The following is a 26,925-nucleotide window of genomic DNA, read 5'->3' as shown; positions in this document are numbered from 1 at the left end:
GCAAGTTATTTTGGACAAAAATGAGTCTAAAGTTCGTATCGAGACAGACTCCAAGGCTGCTGCTCTCGCTTTCAAATCTGGTTCTATTCCGTTTGGATGGAATATTTTCCCTGTTTTCTCTCTTTGTTTGACTCTTTGTAAGTCTTTTGAGGATGTGGTGATCTCCTGTGTACCTCGGATAGAGAATGTATTTGCGGACTCTCTAGAACGGGCTAGAGAGGCAAAGGTTGTTTTCTCTGGTTGTTTGAGGGATGTGGCCTCCTTTTGTGTCACTAGTTTTGTGTTTGTTTTTCAATAAAAGCTTTGATTAAAAAAAAAAAAAAAATCCCCAACATGTAAACCATGATAAAAAAAAAATCATATTCACCTTAAAAATCATAAAAACACCCTTTATTAGTCAAAATTTTATTTAATTTATATTTATTACATATTTTAAACTTAACCACTATAGTTGTAAAAATATGTAACCGATTATGAAGAAAATAAGGTATTCATGTTCATGATAAATTGAGTGTTCATGAGGAAAATAAACTATTTAATTTCTACAAAGTTTTTTTTATTAGTTTTTTATATTTTTCATATAATAACATAAAGGCACATGTAATGTCTCTCTTGCCAAACTTGTATTATTAAAGTTTTGGTCGGTTGTTAGTGAATGTTTCCATTTTTTTAAATCTATTTATGAAATAATATAACTATTATATTAAGGATGAAAAAAAAACTTATGAAAGAATTTTACTACACTAATCTCATTCCCCTACTCATAAAATAAAATATACAACAAAATAAAGATTATTTTTATTTGTAACAAATTATACTTAATGTTAATGAATTTCATATAGAAATGAACTAATATGTTTGAATTAGAAATTAATTATTTAGTTGAATTATTTTATAAATTCCTTAAGGAACTATTTTACAAAACACCAATAAATTGAACAATGTAAGATGTCCCAAAATGAACTTTTTGATAGACTATGAACAAGTTACATTTTATTGACATAATTTTTCTTTGAAAATCAGCGTTTTATAGATAGAAGCACTAAAAGTTAGACCTCGTGGTCATTACAAGAGACAAAGTCTGGTATAGAAGAGAGATCAACCATACCAGTAATATTGTTAGCAGACGCCCACTTAGCTACATTATGGGCCGTAAAATTATAAACTCTTGGAATAAAAAAAAAAATTACAGCCTAACATAAAAGTAGAGAGATGTTTACAATAGTGCACGTAGTTATCAATTCCCCAACTGGGATAAGTTTCCTTTAGAGTCTTGATAACTGTCTCAGAGTCACTCTCAACCATCACAAAAGGGTGTTGAAACGAAACGGTAGTCTCCATGGCTAAAAGACAGGCTGCAACTTCTCCAATAAGGGGATCAGAGAAGTTAAGCATGTTTGTAGCCACCCACAAAATTGACTCCGTGTGGCCCCTAGCCAAAGCCACAATGCACATATATCAATTATTGACATAATTGATACATCAAATATTACATTTTACATAGGGTAAATACTATTTTAGATCCAGTATTTTATAAAAGTTACCAATTAGATCTTCTGTTTTGTTAAATGATAAAATAGATTATGTATTTTCTAAAATAGTAAAAATAGGACATTGATATATGATTTTTTTTAATTATAACATCTAAATAGCACTTTTATTTATTATTAAATTATATGAATTGTTATAATTATTCAAATTTATTAGTATTTTCTAAATTTTATCATTAAGTTTTATAATTTTGGACTTATATTCATAATATTTGTAAATTTTCATCAAAAAAATGTCGAAAATATTTGTGACATTTCTATAGACATTGATATTTATTTATTTTTTTGTTGCTTAAATCTATATCTAAATTTTCATTTGGATGGATTAGGTAAAAAAGAACACATCCCATCAATTATATCTCTCTTAACTTCTTCCAAATGTACTTTGGCCAAAGATAGTGACTAAAGTTAATTCCCCAACCCCTAATTATATTTTTCTTACTTAATTAATAATTAAAATAATATATAAAAGATGACTTTTTTGAAGTAAAAAAAATAAAGAAAAAATATTAGAAAAGGTTGACCAATTAGTCGACAAATTTTAATGGCCGGTTAGTGATTTGACTTGGCCACCAAATCATACAATTTGGAAGATTTCAAATGACATTTTCGAACACATTAATAATATGGTACAAAACTCACTCACCACCCATGTTTTTTATTTTCTAAATAAATATCTATATTTCTAACATTATTATGATCACACTTCAAATTATATATTAAAATTATTTTAAGTACGCAAATTAAAGGATAATTAAGTATCAATTCAATAATTTTTTTTTAGAGAATATCAGTAACTAATGAACTTTTAAATTGATATCCAATAACAATACTCAAATTAAAAGTACAATACATCATTACTCTATTAGATATTACTTAAAAATAAATAGATATACGAAGTAACATCACCATGGACTTTTAAACAATGTTTTTTTTTTTTTTTTAAACGATCTGCTAATATGACTGCGCAGAGCTTTGCTAGAGCGTCATATTTTTTTCCCGATCAAAAGTTTTTAGTGAGAGGAATGTCCATACTGAATTACAGTCTTGTTTTTTTTGACAAATTTAGCAAATTAATAAAATTCCAATTTTATTTTTCCATGCAACAGCTTCTTCTCGGCGCCGTATGAATGCTATTGATAAACTCCAATGCGAAGATGGAAGTTGGGTTGACTGGGAATCGGGTCTATCAGATGTCATGTGCTCTTACTTCCAGAACCTGTTTACTAGTTCCAACTGTACTATGGATGATGTTCTTGATGGGATTTCTGCTACTGTGACTTCAACTCAGAATGACTCTCTCTTGCAACCTTTGAGTGATGAGGAGGTGAAAGATGCTCTATTTCAGATGCACCCAGATAAATTCCCTGGACCCGATGGCATGACTCCAGGTTTTTATCAAAAGTGTTGGGCAATTGTGGGTAATGACGTCATCAAACAGGTCCGCTCTTTTTTCTTATTTGGACAGTTGCCTACTGGTCTTAATCATACTAATTTAGTGTTGATTCCTAAGAAGAAAAATGCCACTACTATGGGTGACATGCGCCCGATTGCTCTTTGTAATGTCCTCTACAAGGTTTGCTCCAAGGTTCTAGCTAATCGGTTGAAGCTTGTTCTTCCTGCAGTCATTTCAGAGAATCAGAGTGCTTTCATTCCCGGGCGTCTTATAACTGATAATATTATGATCTCGTTTGAGGTGATGCATTATCTCAAGCGGAAAAGAGTTGGAAAGGAAGGCTATATGGCTCTTAAGCTTGATATGAGTAAAGCGTATGACCGTGTTGAGTGGCTTTTTCTTAAGAATATCATGCTAAAAATGGGCTCTGATGCGCGGGTGGTAGATCTTATTTTGCATTGTGTCTCAACGGTTTCGTACACTATTACTCATGGGGGTCGTGAGATGGGGCCAATTGTTCCTGGAAGGGGTATTAGACAGGGAGATCCGCTCTCTCCTTATTTATTTCTTTTGTGTGCTGAAGGATTTTCTTCTCTCATAAAAAGATTTGAAGCTCGGGGAGCTCTTCATGGTTGTCGTGTGTGTAATGGTGCCCCCATAATTTCTCATATGTTGTTTGCGGATGATTGCTATATCTATTGTAAGGCTATTGAAAGGGAGGCTCGTAGTGTTCTTCTTCTGCTTCAACTATTTGAACAAGCCTCAGGTCAGTGTGTTAATTATTCTAAATCTACTATTTTCTTTAGCCTCAACACAACTTCGGCCTCTAGACAAGATATGTGTAATCTTCTTCGAATGAATGAAGCTCCTGAAAACAGTTTGTATCTTGGCCTTCCTTGTATCATGGGCCGTAATAAGAATGCTATTCTTGGCTTCTTGAAGGATAAGATGCAGAAGAGAATTCAGAGTTGGGAAGGTCGCTTGCTTTCAAAAGCCGGAAAGGAGGTATTGATTAAAACAGTGGCTCAATCTCTTCCTACATATGCTATGTCTGTGTTCTTGTTGCCGGTGGAAACCTGTAATAAGCTAGAGGGTATGATGAGCAAATATTGGTGGAGTTCGGGATCCAATCAGACCCGTGGGGTAAGTTGGGTGAGTTGGAGGAAGCTGTGCCGCCATAAGCATCATGGGGGGCTTGGTTTTCGAGACTTAAGGGATTTCAATTTAGCCATGTTGGGAAAACAAGCTTGGAGGTTAGTTACAAATGCTCATTCTCTTTTTAGTCGGGTATATAAGGCCCGATATTATCCTCAGGGTTCTTTTTTGAGTGCTTCTCTTGGGCCGAATCCTAGTTTCATATGGAAGAGTATTTTTGAAACGCAAGCTTTGATTAAGGAGGGCGCTCGTCGGGGGGTTGGTCCAGGCACGAATATTAGTGTTCAATTTGACCCGTGGCTTGCGGATGATTCTCAACCGTGGGTTACTTCTAGAGCTACTGGTATGGAGACGTGGACGGTTAATAATCTCATGGTGGTAGGAGAACGGGCTTGGGATTTAGAGGTGGTTTCAGATATTTAATGACCGAGATAAAGAGATGATCATTCGAACTAACATTGATCAGGAGACTCCTATTGATACTTGGTATTGGCACAAGGATCTTTATGGGTTCTATACTGTGAGGGAGGCATATCGGTTGCTGCACCATTCAGAGATCACTAATACTAGTGAGTCTGAGATTAAGATATGGAAAATTGCATGGAAGCTTCATGTCCCTCCCAAAGTGCACCAACTCATGTGGCGTGCTTTATCTGGTTGTTTGGCTACTAAGGTTCAACTTACCACCAAACATATTCCTCTAGATCAAGTTTGTCCTATGTGTAACCAGGTGCCTGAGACCATTTACCACTTATTGGTGCAATGTTCTTTTGCACGGTCTTGTTGGCATCTTTCGGTTCTAAATTGGAGTCATACGCCTATGGAGTCTTTTTGGGATTGGTTTAGCCACATTCTGCTACAACACTCATCCACGGCCCAGGAAGAATTGCTCATGGTTCTTTGGGCGATTTGGTATGCCCGAAATGAGGTGGTTTGGCGGGACAAATCAATGTCAGCGGCGGAGGTTATTCTACTGGCAAGAGTAGTCCTTAATCAATGGAGAAATGCTCAACAAAGGAGAATGGGGTCTTTACTTGTTCCTACGGGTTCAAGATTGGACTTAGAGCATTGGGTGAAACCAGTTATGGGAAAGATTAAGGTTAATGTCGATGGTGCAATCTTTGCAAGTGATGGTCGATTTGGAGCGGCAGGGGTGGCCCGGGATTCTCAGGGTCGATTCATTGAAGGCTTCACAGTTTTACGAGTGGGGTGTGTGGATTCGGCTATGGCTGAATTGGTAGGGGTTAAGGAGGCCTTGAGTTGGATAAAGAGGAAACATTGGGGACCGGTTGAGATTGAAACCGATTCTTTGGTTGTTGTCCAGGCAGTCCAAAGCACGGTGGAGATACCTTCTCCTTTTGGCCTTCAAGTGGCGGTTTGTCGTTCTCTTTTGGCCGATTTGCCGCTAGTCTCAATTAATTTTGTTAAACGTTCTGTAAACAAAGCTGCACATTGTCTTGCTCGTAGCTCTTGTTTGTATCCAGATCGTATTTTTAGTGAGGATGATGTTCCTCCTGATTTTCTTTCTATTGTAATGGTTGAATCTTCTTATTAATAAAGTTACCATTTTCCTTCAAAAAAAAATAAAACTCCAATTTACATTAAAAAAAAAGTAGATATTAATTAAGCTATCCAAACCAATAAGTCCCCCATACTTTAATCAATTATGTTTTAATTAATAAATCTAGTGTTATATAAATTAGAGTTAATTACCCTTGTGCGAGTTTGGCAATTCAGCTACCAATCCTTTATAATTCTCTCTTTGAATGAAGGACTTTGGTTAAAAAAAAAAAAAAAGACATTTGACAAATTATATAAAAATACATAATTAGAATTAACTAACTTGAAGAGAGAGTATATATATAGTGAAAAGAAAAGTACCAATAAATCTCTATAAATAATATTAAATAAAAATTATCATATTTTTTTCCTGATTTTTTTCCATTATATTTAATTAAAAATCAAATAAATGCTAAGAATCAATAATAAAGAAGCAAAAAGTGCTCAAAAAAAAATCTGATTGAAGTTTTTCCCAAAACACCAATTTTCTTTTTCTTTTCTTTTCTTTTCTTTCCCTTTCCCTTTCCTTTCTTTTTCCAAATTTTCCTGAGAAAGTGACAGTTCAGTAATCAGTAGTAGTAAGTTATAGGGTCACAACAAGCCAGCCTCAAAGAGGTTTCTTCTCCTTAAAGTCTCATCCACAAGCTTGAAAGTCTTCTTAACGAGCTTTTGATCGAGCGCGGTGGTTCTGTAGATCTTGAAAACTCGGTCTACTCTATCGGGAGCTGTGCTTTGAAAATACAATTCCTCGAATTTCTTCTTCACAAACCTGAAATAAATGGAGAGATTTGAAATAGTTCATTTTACTTTTCCGAGGAAAAATCTCGACTTACGATCCCCGCTTAAACTTTTACAATACTGCACTAGAAAACTATAGAATTGCTATGCACATCCCGAGAATAAACTCGAACCTTTTATGGGATCATGAATAATCTTCAAAGGTGAAAATTAGTGGTGGTGATTCGTGTTGTTGTGTTATATTTGTGTTTGTGTTATGCAAAAAGACATGTCTAATTAGTTAACTGTAACCCGAGCTATATATATTTCGTGTTCAGAAATCTCAACCCTGACTTAATTTGCTAAGCACTCAACATAGGTTTACTATCTTTAATTCGAAAGGACAACGAAAGAGGAAAATTCTTACTCGTATGCATGTTCAATCTCTTGTTTTCCCGTTGATACCGGTTGATAATCTTTAAACCACTCGCATGTATTAAGCGGTACCTGCAGAACAGAGATGAAGAACATTTAATCGAAAGCTAATTCTCGAGCAGCGTTATAAATGGACATTGTTCGCTACTACTCTACTTACATTTAGCACCTTCTTCTCGAATATATCGAACTTGTTTAGAAACAGCATGAAGGATGTCTTCTGTATTCCAAAACCGAAAAAAGAAATAAATAAATCTTAGCATTCTTGTCGATACAACAAGCAAAGACACAATAAAAACAATGTAGCAAGAAAGAAAAACCTCGAAACACGGTTGCTTCAAGACCCATTCAAAGAGTTCTTTCGTCTCCATCATTCGGTTCTTGTTTTCATCTTCAAATAGTGTTTGATCATACCTAAGAAAACAAAAAGGAAATTGGCTTAAATAACCGAAATTCAGGCTCAGCACCATTGTAGCTACAAGCATTTGATTAGGCAAAAAACATTTACTTACTCACTAATTGCAGCACAAAAAATCACTGCTGTAACACCTTCGAACAGATGAATCCATTTCCGTCTCTCGTTTCTCTGTCCTCCAACATCGAATAGTCTGTATACTTCACCACTTTTCTTATTTTCTCCAACAGGACTGCCAAATTAATAGTTTTTCACATAAAATCTTGTGAGCGTTTTGAGCTGAATTGTACGACGGTAAAGTCATTATTCACTTCAATGAAGATATCTACCTGAACTGAATCTCTACTACACCCGTTGTACGAACTCTAGCATAGAGAACATCCTCCTGTACCGTAGAATACAACAATCGTGTATAAGATATGAAATTCTCCTAACATCGAAGTAATAATACCCGAGCATAAATTTCAATAATGTAACATGATAATAAGATAATATAAACAGTTAACCGGTAATAGGACAACTACATGCCCCGATAAGAAAGTTAAGTTCATTATGAGATCTTTGATACACAATTATTCACCACTCGGCTTTTTAATGCTAAAACTATCTTAATGAAGAGCGTTAGAAGAAGGGTTTAGGCCCTGTTTGGTATAGCTTTTGTTTATACTTATAGCTTCTCAAAAAGGACCATCTTTGCTACACAATTATTCACTAATCAGCTTTTTAATGATAAGATCGCCTTAATGAAGCGAATTAAAGGATTTAGGCTTCATTTGACATAGATTTTGCTTATACTTATAGCTTCACAAAAGTGTCTTTTCTAAAACCTTAAAGCAGCTTAAAATAAGCTTTATCCAAACAGGGCTTAGTCTATAAACAACATTCGGGTCCACATATTTCGTTTATCACTACATTATTTTCGGGAATTCATTGTATAAAATGAACCTTCCCTAACAATGCACTTTAGAAAAGAATGTACAACTCAGATGCCCCGGTATATATTGACGATTATAAGGAAACAAAGAATACTGCAAAACTTTAGTTTAGGTACCTTTGTTGGAAGATAATTCGAGTCCGACAATCTTTCCAGATTCTCCATGAAATAATGAGCACAGTCAGGAACTTGGAGTTCATTGCCACGATTATAAGTTTCCTATAGCGATCAAGTTACACAGATATTAAAGATGACACAATAAAGCAAAGGGATAAACACATCAAAGAGCAGACCGAGCAACGAATCATCATTTGGACTGATGTAACCAGTTGAAGGACAAATACCTGAATCGCGGGATCTTTCCATAAAGTCTCTATTTCCTGTGCAAGATCTTTGGTGAGACGGGGATATTCCAACTTGCCTCCAATTTCCGATAGTTTTTCTCCGATCTCCTAAAGAACATTTTATTATTATTATTGTCATTTTGTTATCTTGGGCAATGTTCAAACACGCGTAGACAGCAGAACTAAGTTCTTTCTTTCAACTTAAATTTTAGTTATATCAAAAGACAAAACCCGAGAAATGTAGTATATTAGACAAAGAAATAATGAATTCAAACCTTATTTTCACTTGACAAAACATACTTCGATGAATCTTTTTCGCTCTGAGCAAGCTCCTTTGATCCATCATGCAATAACTGTCCATCCACATTCGACACACAACGATACAAGAACTACAATCAGATCATTCTCGAGACAAATATCACAACTATGTAGTACTCCCCACCAAGACCAACTATGTAGTACTCATCATATTATGCAGAAAGGGAAATAACCAACACACCCTTTCAAGTATTGCGTACTTTTATGGTCTGATATACATTGGCATGGATGACTGATGTGTAGCCATTGAGCTCTGCCTCATCGAAACCAGTTTGGAACAAAAGTTTTATCTGCATAAAAATGATGATCGATAAGAATACGATTAATCGGATGATCAACAAATACTCTTATTCTTTCAAAGAGAAACAAACACAATGTCTTGCCTGCTTAAAAATTGTGGACTTGCCCGATTCACCAGCACCTTTATAGAATGATGATAGTATTAGTTGAAGATTAACCCAAACAATACTACTAACATTCTAGAATTGAAAGTTAAGTACTTGAAATATGCTACACCAAAACTGCACACCATAACAGCAGAAATAGGGTACGAAAGAAAAGATATCTAATCTTAGGCAGCCAAGATTGAATAGTTTTCGGTTCTAAAATATTGCTCTTCTTCTTTTTTTCTCTCTCACTGATTAAACCAAGGTATGAATGTTGAATGATAAGGTAACAGATACGAAAAAGAAGCAAAAAATCACTTGAAAAAATAGATATTTAGAAGAACAAATCTATTGATATAAAGAGCATGCTCATGAACACATACCAAGCAATAGAAGCTTCTGAATATGCTTTTCAGCTTTTGTCTCTAGCTCAATTCGCCTTTCGATTTCAGCAGCCTGGGAAAACATAATACAGCAACAATGAAGTCAGATTACAATAACCACATGAATCTAAAAACATGAAATTTTTAAAATGAGTAAAACTACCAAAACTATACTTGTTTCCTTTCCACTAATCAAGAATCACTCACTTGTGCATTCTCTTCAGTATCGGCTTGATTCAAATGGCGGTTTCTACTACAGAGTAAGCCCATATTCTCTATCAAAAAAGACAGCATAGAAGTATGGAGTTCAAGTTCAACTACTTCTCAAAATGAGCTTTCACTTCCCATTCAAATTGTTCACTTCTTACACCTAATCATACGATAACATAATTAGTCACAGGGTCAATGTAGATTAACTACATTTCTTAATCACAAAATAAATTAATAAAAAAACATCCAAGAAAGAACATTGATTTGTACTATGAATGATCTTTTCATCTAACAAACTAATAACATGGCAATTAACACAGATTAAACATAAAATCCAAATCATTAAAACCCCATTACCTCAACAAACTTTAACATTATCTCATTCTCTCATAATTGAGAAAATTGTCAAAAACAAACACACTAACTCTCTCAATAAACAGACATTGATGAGCAGATTCAAACTTTCAATTCCAAAAATTCAAACTTTATACTCAAAAATAAACCCATTAAACATATCTCCACCTACCCATCCATCTAAAAATTGAAAAATAAATAAAAATAAATAACAACAACCCATTAAAGCCACCAACCAAAAACACAAACCCAAAAGGTATTAAACAAAAACCCATCAACAAATTGAATCTTTTTCAAAAAGCAAAAAAGAATAATAACATAAACCCACTTAATCTTTTGGTCAATTAGAGAGATCTCCAAAGCTAATAAGAAAAACCCAGAAGATCTAGAGCGAGAAAAATGGTGATGGGGTAAGCAAAAGGAAAGAACAAAAGAGCAGAACAAAGTACAGTGAAGTAAAGGGGTTTACCTGACAAAGAAGAAAAAAGTGAAGGGGGGTTACATATATTTATATATATATCTATAGACCTATATATACATACATATAAATATAAAAATAAAAATATATTCTTTTGTAGTGAAAAGGGGGTGCTCTGCGGTGGAGCTAGATTTGTTGTGTAGAGAGAGAGAGAGAGTATTAATATTGAAAGGAAGAAGAAGACAGCAATGGGTGGTCTGTTCTGGTCTGGCTTTTGGTCTAAGTCTAAGGTTTTTGGTTGGAATATATTAATCTTAATTAATTGTCTTAATCTTAATAATATTATTATTATTAAGATTGTATTTTTTTAATACAAATCAATGTCGTTTATTTCAATACCAAATATATTTATTTATTTATAAAAATATAAAGATAATATATAATAATAATTTAGGAATTTTAAGTATTGATTTGATGCCTCTTGAATTTTAATTTATTTTGCAATTCAGTCCCTGTTTTTTCTTTTTTTAGAAATTTAGGTAGCATTTGATTGAGAGAAATGAAAACATAATAATGAAAATGAGAATATGAATGTAATAGAAAAAAAATAAAATTTAAAATGCAAAAAAAAATTAATAAAAAAAAAGTAAATTTTTTCTCATGTTATGTTGAATATCCTTCCATTTCAAAATGGAATAATTATTCCATCAATATAGTAAAAAGGACATTATATTGTAATGACATTTTAATACTTTAAAATATAACCAAATAAATGAATGTAATAAAAATTATTTTATTTTGATTCTATTTTATTACCTCCAACCAAACGTCACCTTAGTCTTAAGAAGACACTATAAAGAGTAGTAATTAATGGTGTTTATTTAGTGTAATGCAATAGTAAGTAATCTAATTGAATTATAATGAAAATATGAATTGATTATAATGTTTAGTTTGGTATAATAATGTAATGAAATAAATTTTGTATTGACTAAAATAATTTTATTGTTTTTATTTTATAATTATAAAATATTCAAAAAAAAGTAATAGACCTTTCATTTTTTTACTATATTTTTATTAAATACTATTTTTCCTTTACAAAAAATAAAAGGAAAAAATAAACAACATAATGGACATATTCATTAATATTATAATTACTAGTAGAATATTTCACATATTTTTTTTTTTAGTTTTTTTTTATTATTTAATATAAGATGCATAAAAACATTTGGATTTGAAAGTATATAAAATTATTTATAAAATAAATAGAATTTTTATTGAACCTTAACCTAAAAAAATAATTGATGTAAAAACAATAAAAAATCACCACGTAAGCTAAAAGACACTATTAATCTCTAATATTACCTATTATAGGAGTCTTGTCTTCTGACATGGTGAGAATGTTTCTCTAGAATTCCTAGTGTTTGATCTTGTCTCTAAAAGTATGGCGTCTAGTAGTTATTCAGTGAAGGAATTAGAAGATCTCTATGCTAATATTGAGATTGAAGGTGAGGATGATTATGGCAACACTTTCGACTTTGAAGAATCTGCAACTGAAATTGCTAATGTGGAATTATGTATTGTTGGAAGGTTTCTTACAGCAAGAGCCATTGACTATGATGTTATGCGTCACATGATGGCTTCTCTTTGGCAACCGGGCAAAGGAATGTACGTGAAACAACTTGAATCTAATAGATTCTTATTTCAATTCTATCATGAATTAGATTTGAACCGTGTTATAGAAGGAAGTCCGTGGACCTTTAATCGTATTCAGTTTGTTTTTACAAAGCTCAAACCAGCAGATGATCCGAGACTAGTGCCCATCAACTCCCTTGACATATGGGTACAAGTTCATGGCCTCCAGTATGGCTTCAAATCTGATATTGTTCTTCAACGAGCAGGCAATTTTATCGGTACATATGTTGAATCCGATCCGAAGAACTTCAGAGGCATTTGGAGAGATTACTTGCGGGTCAGAGTTACTCTTAACGTGACTACTCCCCTGAAAAGGAGAATGAAGCTACGACGTACAGCGGGAGACGAAGGTTTCTGGGCTATGTTTAAATACGAATTCCTCCCAACTTTCTGCTTCGTGTGTGGTATACTCGGACACTCCGAAAGACTCTGCCCACAACGTTTCGACACTCCAGCAGACCAACTTTCTCAACCTTATGGAGCATGGATGCGAGCTCAACCACGGCGTAGGCATAACCTTATTGGAAGTCAGTGGCTGCAGAACGGCGATGAAGATGAACCAGAAAATTCCATTCGAACTCCCACTGGTGTGAACAAGACTTCAGACACCAATCAATCTCCACTGATTAAGGAACCAGCCGCAGGAAATCATGGGGCATTTACTCGACCTAGTATCAATCTTGGCAAATCAAAAGGAGTAATGGAATCTGCAATTACAATGAGGCCTATAAATGGAAATAATTCCATTAATTCAAAAATCATACAGTTGGAAGATCTTGAGGAGGAAATGGAGGATAGTGTGATCACTGATTCTAAAAGGAGACGCACGAGATTGGAGGATATCACTGTCCCAAGTGATCCGACTCATGCTGAGTCACACAAAGGAAATTTTGATGGGCCTTTTCATGAAGTTATGCAAGAGGATGCTAGTGAAAATACCATACAGAGACCCAATTCTCAAGTGGGCTCAAAAAACGACTTATTGGTGGGTTCTGGTTCCCAGGCCCACCGCTCATTATGAGTATTTTAAGCTGGAATTGTCGTGGGCTTGGGAACCCATGGACCCTTCAATTCCTTGTGGACCTTGTGGCCCAAAAGAGACCCAATTTCATTTTTCTTTGTGAAACTTTAAGTAACAATTCTGTCATTGAGAAATTTAGAGTGAAAGTGGGCTTTGAAGGTATGTATTCGATAGACGCAAGAGGTCATAGTGGAGGTATTGCCATGCTTTGGAAAAATAGTGCTGAAGTCCAATTGTTACACTATTCTGTCAACTTTATTGATCTTCAAATTGATGCGCCTCAGTCAGTACCATGGAGACTCACCGGTTTGTATGGAGAACCTAACAGAGAACAACGCCAGCAAACATGGAATCTCATTCGTAACCTGAAGCAACTTTTGACACTCCCTTGGTGCATTGTTGGAGACCTGAACAATGTTACCAGCCATAACGACAAGAGAGGAGGCAACAATTACCCGCAACGATTAATCGATGGCTTTAACCAAACTCTCTCGGACTGCAATTTAATCGATCTTGATCTTATTGGTTATCCTTATACATGGGAACGTGGAAGAGGAACCACTAATTTGATCGAAGTCCGACTCGATAGAGCTTTGGTCACTCATAATTGGTCAGATTTTTTCCCTTCAGCTCAACTTTTTAACCTCGAAATCACTGCTTCAGACCATTGCCCACTGCTACTACAACCTTCAGTTCAGCAACTATTCGCTTCAGCACACCAATTCCGATTCGAAAACGCATGGTTGCGTGAACCTCTCTGCTTCCAGGTAGTAAAAGAGGTCTGGGAGTTTAACACGAATTGCTCTATACTTCAAAAGATAACTATCTGTGGGGAAAACTTGTCAAAATGGGGGCGTGAGTATACTGGCAATTTCAAAGCCAGAATTTCCAAGTGCAAGAAAGAGATAAAAAAGTGGAAGAGAGGGCGTGATGTGGAGTCGGTCAAAAAGTACAAAGAAGCTCAAAATCTGCTAACCGAAACTCTGAACCAGCGAGAGGTGTTTTGGCGCCAAAGATCCAAGCAACTTTGGCTTAGAGAAGGTGATCGTAATGGAAGAAGCCTTTTTTCACGCCAAGGCGACATCTCGTAAGAAGCACAACACCATTCACAGTCTTCAATCCGCTACTGGTTCGTGGGTTAATTGGAACACGGGGTTAGACTCTCTTATTATTGATTACTTTGAGACTCTTTTTACTTCATCCTCTACTGATTTTAACGATGTTGTCATGAGTATTGCTCCGACTGTTACCATTGCTGAGAATGAAACTTTACTTGCCCTGATTACTGACGAAGAAGTGAAAAAGGCTTTGTTTCAGATGCATCCGGACAAGTCACCTGGCCCAGATGGTATGACCCCCGGTTTTTATCAGAAATATTGGTCGATTGTTGGTTGTGATGTGGTCAACCAAGTGAAGGATTTTTTCTCAACTTGTTCTCTGCCTGCTGGGTTAAACCGAACCAACATTGTGCTTATTCCTAAGAAAAAACAGCCTTGCACAATGAGTGATTTGCGTCCCATTTCACTTTGTAATGTCCTTTACAAAGTCATCTCTAAGGTACTTGCTAACCGTTTAAAGATTGTGCTTCATCATATTATATCTGAACATCAGTCAGCTTTTGTCCCAGGCCGACTTATTTCTGATAATATTATGATAGCTTTTGAAGTTATGCACTACTTGAAGCGTAAACGTAAAGGCAAAGAAGGCTTTATGGCTTTGAAACTTGATTTGAGTAAGGCGTATGATCGTGTTGAGTGGGACTTTATTCGTGCTATGATGCTTCGTATGGGGTTTGCTAGTTATTTTGTTGAGTTAATTCTACAAACTCTTACCTCTGTTGAATACAATGTGGTACATAGTGGTAAAAGCCTTGGCCCAATTATTCCTCATAGAGGCATTCGTCAGGGAGACCCTCTATCGTCCTATCTATTTTTGATCTGTGCTGAGGGCTTGTCATCGCTAATTACCAACTTTGAAAGACTCGGTCATCTAAGAGGTTGTAAAGTAGCTAATGGAGCTCTTATCATATCTCACTTATTGTTTGCAGATGATAGTTACATTTATTGTAGAGCAACTGAGAGAGAAGCTTCTAATGTCATGAGATTGTTACAACTCTTTGAGTCAGCTTCTGGACAGCAGGTTAACTTTGGTAAAAGCTCTATTTTCTTTAGTATGAACACTACTGAAATGGTTAAAGATCGCATCTGTTCCTTATTACAAATGGAGATAGCCCCAGAGAACTCAACATACCTTGGTCTTCCTTGTACCATGGGCAGAAACAAGAACGCAATATTGGGGTTTCTCAAAGAAAAAATGCAAAAGAGAATACAAAGCTGGGAAGGAAGATTCTTATCCAAAGCTGCTCGTGAGGTTTTACTCAAAACTGTGGCTCAGGCTCTCCCTAGTTATGCAATGTCGGTGTTTCTTTTACCCTTAGATACTTGCTCTTCCTTGGAGAGCATGATGTCTAAGTATTGGTGGAATTCTTCCAATCAAAACACCCGTGGTATAAGTTGGATGAGTTGGAAACGCTTAACAAAGCAGAAGGATGTTGGCGGCATGGGTTTTCGTAGTCTTCATGACTATAATTTGTCATTACTTGGAAAACAAGGTTGGCGCCTTCTTGTTAATAACCAATCCCTTGTGAGTAGAGTCTATAAAGCACGGTATTACCCTCACAGTAACTTTCTCACAGCTACTCTTGGGAGTAACCCAAGTTTCATTTGGAAGAGTATTTTTGAGTCTCAAGACATTGTTAAAATGGGTGCAAGAATCAGAATAGGCCCGGGTACTTCCACAAATGTCTTGCAAACTCCTTGGCTTCCATCTGATTCTCAGCCGTGTATCACCTCCTCCCATCCGAGCCTTGTTAATTGCAAGGTCAGTCAGCTAATGAAAATTGATCAAAGGGAGTGGGATCATGACATCATCACAGACCTTTTCATTCCAAGTGAAGCTCAACTAATTCTCGGAATTCCTCTTAGCAACCAAGCTGTCGACGATGTTTGGTACTGGTGTAAAGAGACTGCTGGTTTTTACTCTGTCAAGAGCGCCTACAGACATATTCAAGAGACAAAAGGCCACTGGGCATCTGATGAAGGCTCTAACTTTTGGAAAAAGTTTTGGAAGATCAAAGTGCCACCAAAAGTTCTTCATTTCGCGTGGAGAGCTTTAACCGAATGCCTTGCCACTCGAGATCAACTTCGGATTAAACACGTACCTGTAACAGCTGCTTGTGTTTTCTGCAATGACGCCTCAGAAACCACCTACCACTTGTTCATCGAGTGTCCATTCTCAGTCTCTTGCTGGAACAGGTCTGCCGTGTCTCTCTCAGCTTCAAATAGCACCAGTTTTTTCGACTGGTTTGCTGAAAAATGGTCTCGACATGATGGAGACTATATAGCAGAAATCCTAATGGTAAGTTGGTCTATATGGAAAGCTCGCAACAACCTCATTTGGAATAATCGTGTTAGTTCCGCAGCTGATGTAGTCTCTATCGCTCATCAATCACTTGGACAATGGCTTTCAGCACAAAGTCTTCGGTTTGAGCCAATTTTTCTAAACTCCACCGTACCCAAAGACAATTGCAACTCATGGTCCAAACCAGCTGAAGGAATGACCAAAATCAATGTTGATGGAGCTACATTTGATGCTACCAACTCTTTTGGCACAGGATTCATAGCTCGAGACTCTAATGGGGCTGTTATATTGGCTTCTTCTACCTACTCGTATGGCTTCTCTAATGCTCCTTTCGCTGAAATAATTAGCATAAAAGAAGCCTTGAGTTGGATAAAAGACTCACAACTGTCGAATGTGGTGATCGAGACGGACTGCCTTACTGCCGTTCAAGCTTTGCAAAGTCAAATTGATATGCCTTCAATGTTTGGAATTGTTGTAAAAGACTGCAAAGTTTTATTGTCTTCTTTATTTAATGTAACTATTTCTCATGTTAAGCGATCTGCTAACAAGGCTGCCCATTGTTTGGCTCGTGGCTCTTGTTATTGGTCTGATCGTAGTTTTTCGGAGAGTACTCTTCCTAGTACTCTCAAATCGATTGTGATTGCGGATTTAAATTAATAATATCATCCATTCCCATTCAAAAAAAAAATAATAATAATAATAATAATTGATGTAACAATTTTTGACACCTTTTTTACCTTATATGTTTAGTAATTAATTGGAAATATACAACTATAACCTTATACAAAGTAACATAAATGTCTTGACAAAAAAAATTAACATAAATGTAATCAAATAATTATAATTATAACTGGATTGTGGGTTAAATTTTAAATTTATATATAATTTTAATTTAAAAATTATCATTCTAATATAATTATATTTTTTTGATTTGGTTTGGGTTTGGTTTGTTGGTACAAAATGGTAGAAATATTTCATAAAGGTCCATTTACTGGTCAGGGCCATAAAAGCCTATATAAGATCCTAACAACGTCATGGCATGTTCAATTATCTCTTAACTTGCTATGTTGGGCTCTTTAACCATTGTTATAGCTCATCATATGTATTCGATGTCCTCTTATCTATATCTAGCCACTGACTTTTTATTCTTTTTATGTATACTTTTTTACAATTTATTGGTAGATTATTTACACAAAAAAATTCAAAAATTCGGTTTTTGATTTTTATGGTTATAATCCGAAAATCGACTGACCATTTTATAAAAGTAAAAAAATTGATTGTTTTAATTTATAGTTTGGTCGGTTTAAACCGACCAAATCGAGCTTCTTTTTTTTAAAAAAAAATATAAGTTTTTAAATTTGCTATAATTATTTAAAAACTACAAAAATTATAGTATTGTATCAAATATCATATAATTTAAGAACAAATTTTTTAGTTAAATAAATAATATAAAATATTTTTTCTTAGATTTGCTCAAATTATTTTGTGCTACTAGTTGGTAATGAGATATTAAAAACTTGTATTATTATATGAATGTGTGTATATAATACGTAAATACATCAAATTATAATAAAATAAAGCAATGAATAATTGAGATTTTAAATTAAAAAAATAACAACTAAAACTAGTTTAATAAAATTGTATATTAAATATGTACAAAAATAATTATATTATATATGTATAGTATATAATATATATATATATGTTTGGTCGGTTCTCGGTTTAATTAGTCAGTTTACCATTAACACTAAAACTGACTGTGCAAATGCGATTTTAACCGAAGGTGGATTTTTCAGTTTTTAGTTTTTTCAATGTTAGTTTTTTCGATGTTTGGACGGTTGGTGAACTCAGTTTGATCAGTTTCTTGGATTTTTTGCTCACCCTAATGTTTTTCAAGAAGGTGAGTTATGTAAGATTTAATTAGCAAAAATACTCTCTTTACTAGGGACTAATTTGGTAAATAATGAATAAAATAAGGACATTTAAGTTAAAAATGTTATAATATAAATATTATTAAGATTTAAGAGAGAGAGATAGTTTTGGCTAAAATTATGGAAAGGGAAAGAAAGAGCGCCGAAAGCTGCACATACAGAGACTCTCTCTGTTTTTAGTCAAACCTGGAAAACAAGACTCATCCAAATTATTTATATATATAATTTTAATTATTATTATTAATTTTGATAATTAATAAAAATTTGATTATTATAAATGAATAGGTTTTTGTCTCTTGCAAAAAATACAACTCCAGGAGTAACTCAATAGTATACGGCGTGGACTCATTTGGTTTTTTTTTAAAAAAAATATAATTTTTTGACATAAATATTTAAGTTTAAGAGTACTTAAATTAATTCAACTGTAAATAAATATTTAAGTTTAATTTTTAACGGTTATAATACTTAAATTATAATTCAATAACTTCTGTAGCTACTTGGATGTTTTTTTTACGTGGTAGCTACTTAGATGTTAAGTGTTAAGTAAATTGTCACGTGGTAATTCCTGATTGGTTCAAGTCACTAAATTTTTATTTAAAAACAAAAATAGTTTAAATATACCAATAAAAAAATTACATGTGGATAATAACTTAACATTTAACGATCAGGTACTTAAAGTATTTCAAAATATAACTTAGGTATTATTACTGTAAAAAATTAAACATAAGTTTTTATTTACAATTAGAAGTTAAACTTAAGTATTTATGTTTATGTCGCAAAGAACTTGAGTATTGATGATTAATTATCTTTGTCATTTTGAGTTTTTATCTTCAGAAAAATATATTAAAAGTTGTTTCAAAATTAATAACACTAAATCTATTTTAAAATTTTCCTTTATAATTACATTTAAAATTTAAAAATCATATGTCAAAAGACAAAAATTAAAAAGGAAAATTTCACTTTTTGGCCTTAATAATACAAGCCATATCAAAATTGATACCCTCCTTTAATTTGTACAAATTTAGTCTATTGATTACATGAACTTCCCATTTTACCCTTTTTTTTAAAAAAAATAAAATAAAATTGGTCTTTCTCTCTCTCTTCCCTCTCTCTCGTGCACCACTCTCTCTCTCTAGAAAAAACTGAAAAAAGTTCTCAAAAATTTCCCTCTTTCTCGTCCGTCCCTCTCTCTCTTCCCTCTTGAATGGTTGTTTCTCGGTGGGTGTTGGTGGAAAACCGAAGCACAACCCAATATCACTCAAGAATCTTACACCATTATAATGGGTAAGTTGTGTTTTAAGCATTTTGTTTGACTTTATGTAGTTTAAAATTGTTATATGTGTGTTATTTGTTGGAACTGCTGTTTTTTGGTCTGAAATTGTTGAGATCTGGCAGATCTGGTTTTTAGTCGAATTCTGGGTTTTCCAGTGTTATCGATGATATATCGATAATTTGTCGATGGTTTGTCGATGATTACACAAGGAAAGGTCAGTGACGACCATTATCGACGTTATGTCGACATAATGTCGACATATTATCGACATTAAGCAACCAAAAATTATTTACAATTTGTCGACATTTTGTCGACAGCATGTCGACAAAAAACATTTATCTTTTTTTGAGAAATTGTCGATATTTTGTCGACACCATGTCGACAAAATATCGATGCAAATAAAAAAAGCCATAAATAAAACATAACATAACATTAAAGTAACATAAAATAAAATAACATAAAAACATAACATAAAAAAACATTAAAAAAAACAAAAAACAAAGTTCATAAAAAAAAAAAACAAACATTAAATAAAACTCACCACAAGCCATAACATAACAAATTATTTTTTAAAAAATTATTTGGCTTATAGGTGAGCCTTGCAATACTTGCATAATGTTCCAGGCTTCACCGGTTTACCGTTAAAGATGCCTAGTTTGCAACGACGGCATCCTTCGGGGAACCCTGGTGGTGGAGCCGGCCATACACCAGTTTTGCAAAAATGTGCTTCAAGTTGCCTGAACCTGAACTCGTTCCCACATCGTTCTCTTTCGAAAGCTCTTTGGGCGTCAAAAACTTTCTGCATTTCAGGAGTAATTATGCCAACATCAGGCTCCTGCTTCAGCTCTTCAGGAGTTAAGATGGGGAATTTGCCTTTGTTCTTTCTTGGCGCCATATTTAGAACTTAAGAATAAGAGAAATTTTTAAGAGTAAGAGAGAAGTAGAAGACAAGAGCACTTATGAATAAGGAAGGGATTTGCTTTTATAGAGCAGTAAACATGTTGGGAATGTAGGAAAATTAAATGGTCATTAAATGTGTAACTGTACAGGTAAAACGCATGAAATTGTGTATTTGTCGACTGAATGTCGATACAATGTCGATATGTTGTCGACAACATGCCAATTTAGTCACACTGCTAACTTATTTGTCGATACCATGTCGATGTCATGTCGATAGCTTGTCGATAGGACACGTGTCTGACATGCAACGTGTCAGTTGGAAAGGGTTGTTGGGAACGTAGGTAAAATTTATTACCATTAAATGTGTAACCGTAAAACACGAAACGCATGCACTGTGTGTTTGTCGATTGAATGTCGATGGTGTGTCGATGTTATATCGATGGCGAGCATACTTGGTGTGGTTGTCGACGTTATGTCGATATTATGTCAACACAATGTCGACAATTAGTGTCATAATTTTTGCTGTTGTGGTTATCGACATTATGTCGATTGATATCGATGGGATGTCGATTTTTATTTTTTTTGGGTGTTTTTTCCTTTACTCACCTTGTTTTTTTGGTTTGCAATTGCAGGAGAGAAAGTGTTCCTTGTTGTATCGTACGATGGTGTTTGGTTATGTGAGAATTATAATTAGATCTACAAAGCAAATAGCAAATTGACGCGTTGACAAGCATAAATCGAGACAACCCTACAAGAATTGGGACAAATTTTATATGAAGAGTTGGAAGTTGATCCGGTAGCGTATGATTTAAAGTTGGAGATTTGTTCCTTGTACATGAAGGGAAAAATGGTTGCACCAGAGGTTATTAAGAGAGAACGCCAACTGAGAACGTTGCAACAATGTCAAATACAGAGTTTATGCCATTATTCGTGACCAAGGTGAGAAAAGTTGGGATTCGGAGCCTACGCCGCCTACTAATCCTCTCCCTCGAAGTGTGGTAGGGTCTTGCGTTCCCGAAACAGATGTTGGGATTGGTGTGAATGAGGAGGTTCCGACCAATTTAGAGGTTCCGACCAATTTAGAGGTTCCGACCAATGTAGGGCAAGAACAAGAAGCGACAGGATTTCATCAGTTTGAAGAGTTCGATACAACCTTCTACAATAACGATCCTATTGTAGATTTGAATATGGACGATGAACATGATTTGGCAGTCGATGAAGCCGTAGCGGGACCATCGTTGAGGTTAGAGTGTGTACCGAGTAACCAAGGTACACAGCGAGAACGACAACCTCGTAGTGAAAATCGCACTACACCTGGAACTAGCAGTAGTCGAAAAGGCAGAACTGAAGAACATGCTCGTCATGCAACCTTCTCAACGTTCTCCTCTTTTGAAGTTTGTACCAAGTTCAAAGCTCCCATGTGGACAAAGGAAGATATAATGGAAAATCATGAGCTAACTACTTGTTTACAAAGTAAGGAAGCAGGGGTGATAGAGCTTGGTAATTTTTATGAAAACAAGGAAGAACTGAGACAAGTAGTGGGTAGGTTTGCACTTAATAACAATTTTGAGTGGATGGTGAAGAAGTCATCCCCTGATGTGTTGTACGTTACATGCAAGGCTCCAGATTGTAAATGGAGATTGAGGGGGAGGAAGAAGATGCATTCTGACAACTTTGAGGTCACTGTATTTCACAATGAACACACATGTAACTTGAATGCGAGACGTTCAGATCACCGTCAAGCAGCACCATGGGTAGTTGGCCACCTTATTAAGGGGAAGTACACCCAAGATGGAACTAAGTACAAGGCTAAAGACATACAGAGGGACATGTTTGACAACTATGGTATCAGTATGAGTTATGTGAAGGCGTGGAGGTGCAGGGAGATGGGACTTACGTATGCTAGGGGTACGCCTGAGTTTTCATACATGAAGCTTCCTGGGTACTTGTACATGCTGGAACAGAAGAATCCAGGTACCATTACTGACTTGTACTTAGAGGATGAGCGGTTCAAGTACTGTTTTATATCACTCGGTGCATGTAGAAGGGGCTTTTCTTTTTGTCGTCCTGTTTTGAGTATCGATGGCACCTTCTTGAAGACGAAGTACGGCGGTATAATGTTAGTTGCTGTGGCATACGATGCGAACAACCAATTGTTGCCGGTTGCTTATGGTATCGTTGACAGTGAGAATAACGACTCCTGGACGTATTTCTTACAGAAGTTGAGGGTAGCAATTGGCGTGGTTGAGAACTTAGTGTTTGTGTCAGATAGGCATCAAAGCATTGATCATGCTGTTGAACTCGTTTTTCCCGAAGCAGTCCACTGTGCATGCTATCACCACATTGTTATGAACGTGAACGCCAAATTCAAGACTGATGCTTTTCACAACCAAATATATAATGTTGCTTACGCATGGTCGAAGACTGAATGCGATAGAGAGTTCGAGAAGCTTAGAAAGATGAATCCGGCCATTGCTGCATATGTGGAGAGTATAGGGTTTGAGAAGTGGGCTCACCCTTATTGTTTGGGCGATAGATACAACATCATGACGAGCAACGCTGCTGAAAGCTTCAATAGTGATACAGAAGAGTTCAGGAAATATCCAATAACTACTTTGGTTGAATTTATCAGGTTCACACTCCAATCGTGGTTCGCTGATCGCCTCGAAAATGCTGACAAATGTACCACCCCTTTGGCCACGCTCTTTGAAAAAAACTTGGCAAAAATTTATGAAAATGTAAGGTACAGGCGCGTCCAACGAAATGGAGCCAATTTGTATAACGTTGGAAGGGGACCTAACGATGAAAGAGGTGGTGATGTGAATCTAGTTGAAAGAACATGCACCTGCGGCGTGTTCACGTTATTGAAACTCCCTTGCCTTCATGCATGTGCCGCGGTATTGAAAACGAATACAAGTGTGTACACGCTTTGCTCACCTTATTATTCAAAAGAAACGTGGAGGAAGATTTACGATGATACCATCAATCTTGCTGGTGACGAGGATGATTGGGTTCTCCCAAAACACATCAAGAATATGAAAGTTGGGGTACCTGTGGAAAAGAAGCCTGTAGGTCGTCCAAGAAAAAGCAACGCTGGAAGAAGACGGGAGAACCGTTTCCCGTCTGGTGATAAAAAAGGTTCTGTACCACGAAACTGCAGCCGCTGTGGCAGTTCAGGCCACAACAGAGCAACATGCAAAGCCCGCATTTGAGGCGTCCTGTACTTATTCGTTGTAATAACATGTTTTCTATTGGGAAATTTGATATATTATAATGATGCATATTTTGTCATCATTTGTTTTTATTTTCATGTGCTAACGAAATTATATATATATATATATCTAAATGAGTTCATCTGCAGCCTCCTGAGTTTCTTTATTGCTCGAAAATATCTAAATGGCGCACATTCTCCGAAAATATATCTTTTTTACTTACCACAGCTCATATTAATTTATCTACCTATATAATATAGCATAATAGACATATATATGGTATAATGTCGAGGTTGAATATTTTTTAAATATTTTAATTATTTTTAGGTTTAATAGTTATTTTTGTTAAATAATATCGATATTTTATATTTGAAACCACGAATAATTATCAAAATTTGAACAAAGATAAAGTCTATATATACATAACTGTAATGTTAATTACACAAAATATACAATATCCCAATAATTACACATATAATCAGCCAACATTTTGGTAAAATAAATCAACATACCACCGTTGACGAAATATAGCTATTCGGCCTGGCGTCACATCGGTCAATCCACGTTGCATCATGAGATGCTCCACATACTCAATGCAATAGACGCCACAATCACCACTAAATGTAAAATAAAATGTAAAGTCAGTCTAACGTAAAACATATTTTAATACTATAGTACTTTTTTATCGCTATGTACCTGGTTGTTGACTTCGGAACTAAGTCGAGAGTGGCTCGAGTCAAGTGCATTTTTGGAAGCACCGTGATGTCCCTGTTAGTTAACGCCATGATCTGGTTGTTACGTGAAAATTCTCCGGTTGCAAGGATTAGCGAGGGCAGCAGTTCTCCCCAAGTCTTCAGGATGGGTTCCATGGCGGTCCAATGAAAGACGCTGGAATCACAATCGTAGACATTAATTTTCCACAGCTCTATGTCGACTTCAAGTGTGACCCAGTGCCTTGCCTCGGGAAGATGCAGAACGAAGTAAATAAACTCGTTACCCCTCCATCTCTCAAAGACTTGGGACTGTAATTACATAGAACAACGAAACAATTAACAAACCATAATAATCCTCCCAAACAATTAACATTTAAAATCTTACTAAAACAATACCTTATGAACCTCTCTGCAGTAGTCCAGGATATAATCCTCCCATACAAAGTTTCTCCTCGGACCCTTGTGGCTCGTCCATGCACTGCTGATCATGGTGGTCACGAATGTGGAGAGAATGACACCCTTCTGAGGAAATGTCAGTGGATAGTCGGTGCGTCGCCTCCTCAGCATATGCATTGCTGCATCTATATGCTGCATATAAAGGGAAATGTCAGTTAGACAAAAAAATATATTAATTGCACATAAAGTTGTAAAGTGAAGTAATATTATAAAATACTTTACTTACGTCATCTGTAAGCCATTCCTTTGGTGTGAGCATTATCCAAAAGAATGATGGACCGTAATCACCACTTCTCAAATCCCGAAGTCGGTGGTTCGGAATGAGTCCAACACACCACTTTCGGAAAGTGGTTAACAATTTCTCATCCGGTGGCTCCAGGGGATCAAACGTCGAAGATGTCCTATGTCTCCTCTTCATCTCCGTATAGTCACCGAACCATACAGGAGGATTTCTCTTCCTCTTCTGACTCTTAACCACTGCAGGTTGTGCCTCTATTGACAGAATCTCACCCTGCGACTCGGTGTCATGTACATGGATAACAGGTTGTGCCTCGATCGGAGTCGCTGGAGCTCCCTCATAAGGATCGTACCCGTCGGGGAAGACCTCCTCCTCTTCTACTGGGGGTGAAGCAGCTGGTGGTGGGGTAGATGAATCTGCTGGGGCCTCCGGTGCTGAAGCTGTCGTTGGCGGACGATTCAACATGGCCAATATGTCTCTGAGCTGCTCCATAATTACGTTCTGACCACCCTTCAGCTCTACATGGCTGGTCTCGTATGCCTTCTTCAGCTCGACATGAGCAGCATACAGACCCTGAGTGTCAGCCTCGATCCTATCCAACCTCGCCACTAAATCAGTGTACTCGGCACCCCGAACGCCTGATGAAGATGGTGCACTGGGCTGAGGTTCTGAACCAGTGGCCTGAAAAAATATATACCAAAAAAATACGGTAAGCATACGATAATTCCACAATGTAACAAATATCACAAAACAAAAACAATAAAAAATCAAGACATAAAAAAAAAGTTCCAAAAATTGGTACCTGAGTGTCTGTTTCCTAAGTGTTTGGGACCTGAGTCTCTGTGTCATCCACACCATCATCAACCAGGTTCTCCACACCATCGTAAGATATGGTCCTCACAAATGCCTCCTCCTCTGTCCGTGGAAGTAGCCCCTTCACCACTTCAAGATTCTGTTTATGGTTCAAAAAATATCAAAATAGAACCATTTAGCATTTATTACAAGCATTTATGTTAAATAATTATTCTGAACATAAGTGAAAATCATACCCGTCTAGAAAATAATGCGCTGACGTCTTTCTTCCCAATATCGCCTTTGCTCGTCCAGCTAAGCATCCTGGGGAACCGAATCCCGTGATTCGTGCCATACCTCTTCCCAACCTCCAAAATGGCCTCGTACGCCCAATATTGTACTGCAGGTGCGAAGCCATATGCTGTGTATTTGCACTCGTGCTGAACATCCGAACTCAGCTTCTTCTCGTAGTTGGCCTTCTGTTTCAACATGTCTTTTTGAAGCGAGTGCATGAGTCTGGCGAATGAGTGCTTCCCCCAAGGAATCCGGAAGCAAAACTCGAGGTCTTCCACATATCTAAGTATGTGAGGCGTAATCAGCGCGTTTGCCTCGCGGCCCAGAAGCACTGACTCCACAAACAAGCACAAGCCGAGCTTGTACAAGTCTTCCGGGTTCTGACAGTTTGTGAACCTATCTTGGAGT

The 26,925-nt window shown here is 35.9% G+C and overlaps 2 protein-coding genes across 4 annotated transcripts; both read right to left on the bottom strand.

Annotated features, from left to right (window-relative positions):
* Window positions 1-5,979: 5,979 nt before the first annotated feature.
* On the bottom strand, window positions 5,980-10,850 carry LOC115706057 (guanine nucleotide-binding protein alpha-1 subunit). 3 transcript variants are annotated; one of them, XM_061105354.1, is made up of 15 exons: window positions 10,627-10,839; window positions 10,486-10,542; window positions 9,801-9,963; window positions 9,594-9,666; window positions 9,208-9,245; window positions 9,025-9,114; window positions 8,782-8,859; window positions 8,507-8,614; window positions 8,280-8,381; window positions 7,558-7,613; window positions 7,326-7,460; window positions 7,134-7,227; window positions 6,974-7,033; window positions 6,806-6,885; window positions 5,980-6,430 (listed from the first exon to the last, which is right to left on the bottom strand). In XM_061105354.1, exons 3-15 carry the CDS (start codon window positions 9,885-9,887, stop codon window positions 6,253-6,255), a joined length of 1,179 nt encoding a protein of 392 aa, XP_060961337.1. In that variant the 5' UTR covers window positions 9,888-9,963; window positions 10,486-10,542; window positions 10,627-10,839; the 3' UTR covers window positions 5,980-6,252. The 3 variants fall into 3 exon arrangements, with proteins under 3 accessions (XP_060961337.1, XP_060961338.1, XP_030489435.1); XM_061105355.1 differs by having other exon boundaries at window positions 10,161-10,542; window positions 10,627-10,837; XM_030633575.2 differs by lacking the exon at window positions 10,486-10,542 and having other exon boundaries at window positions 10,627-10,850.
* Window positions 10,851-24,433: 13,583 nt separating this feature from the next.
* Window positions 24,434-26,313, bottom strand: LOC115706073 (uncharacterized). The gene is made up of 2 exons (XM_061106166.1): window positions 25,420-26,313; window positions 24,434-25,325 (listed from the first exon to the last, which is right to left on the bottom strand). Exons 1-2 carry the CDS (start codon window positions 26,311-26,313, stop codon window positions 25,122-25,124), a joined length of 1,098 nt encoding a protein of 365 aa, XP_060962149.1. The 3' UTR covers window positions 24,434-25,121.
* Between the last annotated feature and the right edge of the window lie 612 nt (window positions 26,314-26,925).

This window comes from Cannabis sativa, chromosome X, assembly GCF_029168945.1.
Source record: "Cannabis sativa cultivar Pink pepper isolate KNU-18-1 chromosome X, ASM2916894v1, whole genome shotgun sequence".
NCBI classification, from domain to species: domain Eukaryota; kingdom Viridiplantae; phylum Streptophyta; class Magnoliopsida; order Rosales; family Cannabaceae; genus Cannabis; species Cannabis sativa.
This window is presented reverse-complemented; position numbering and strand designations above follow the sequence as displayed.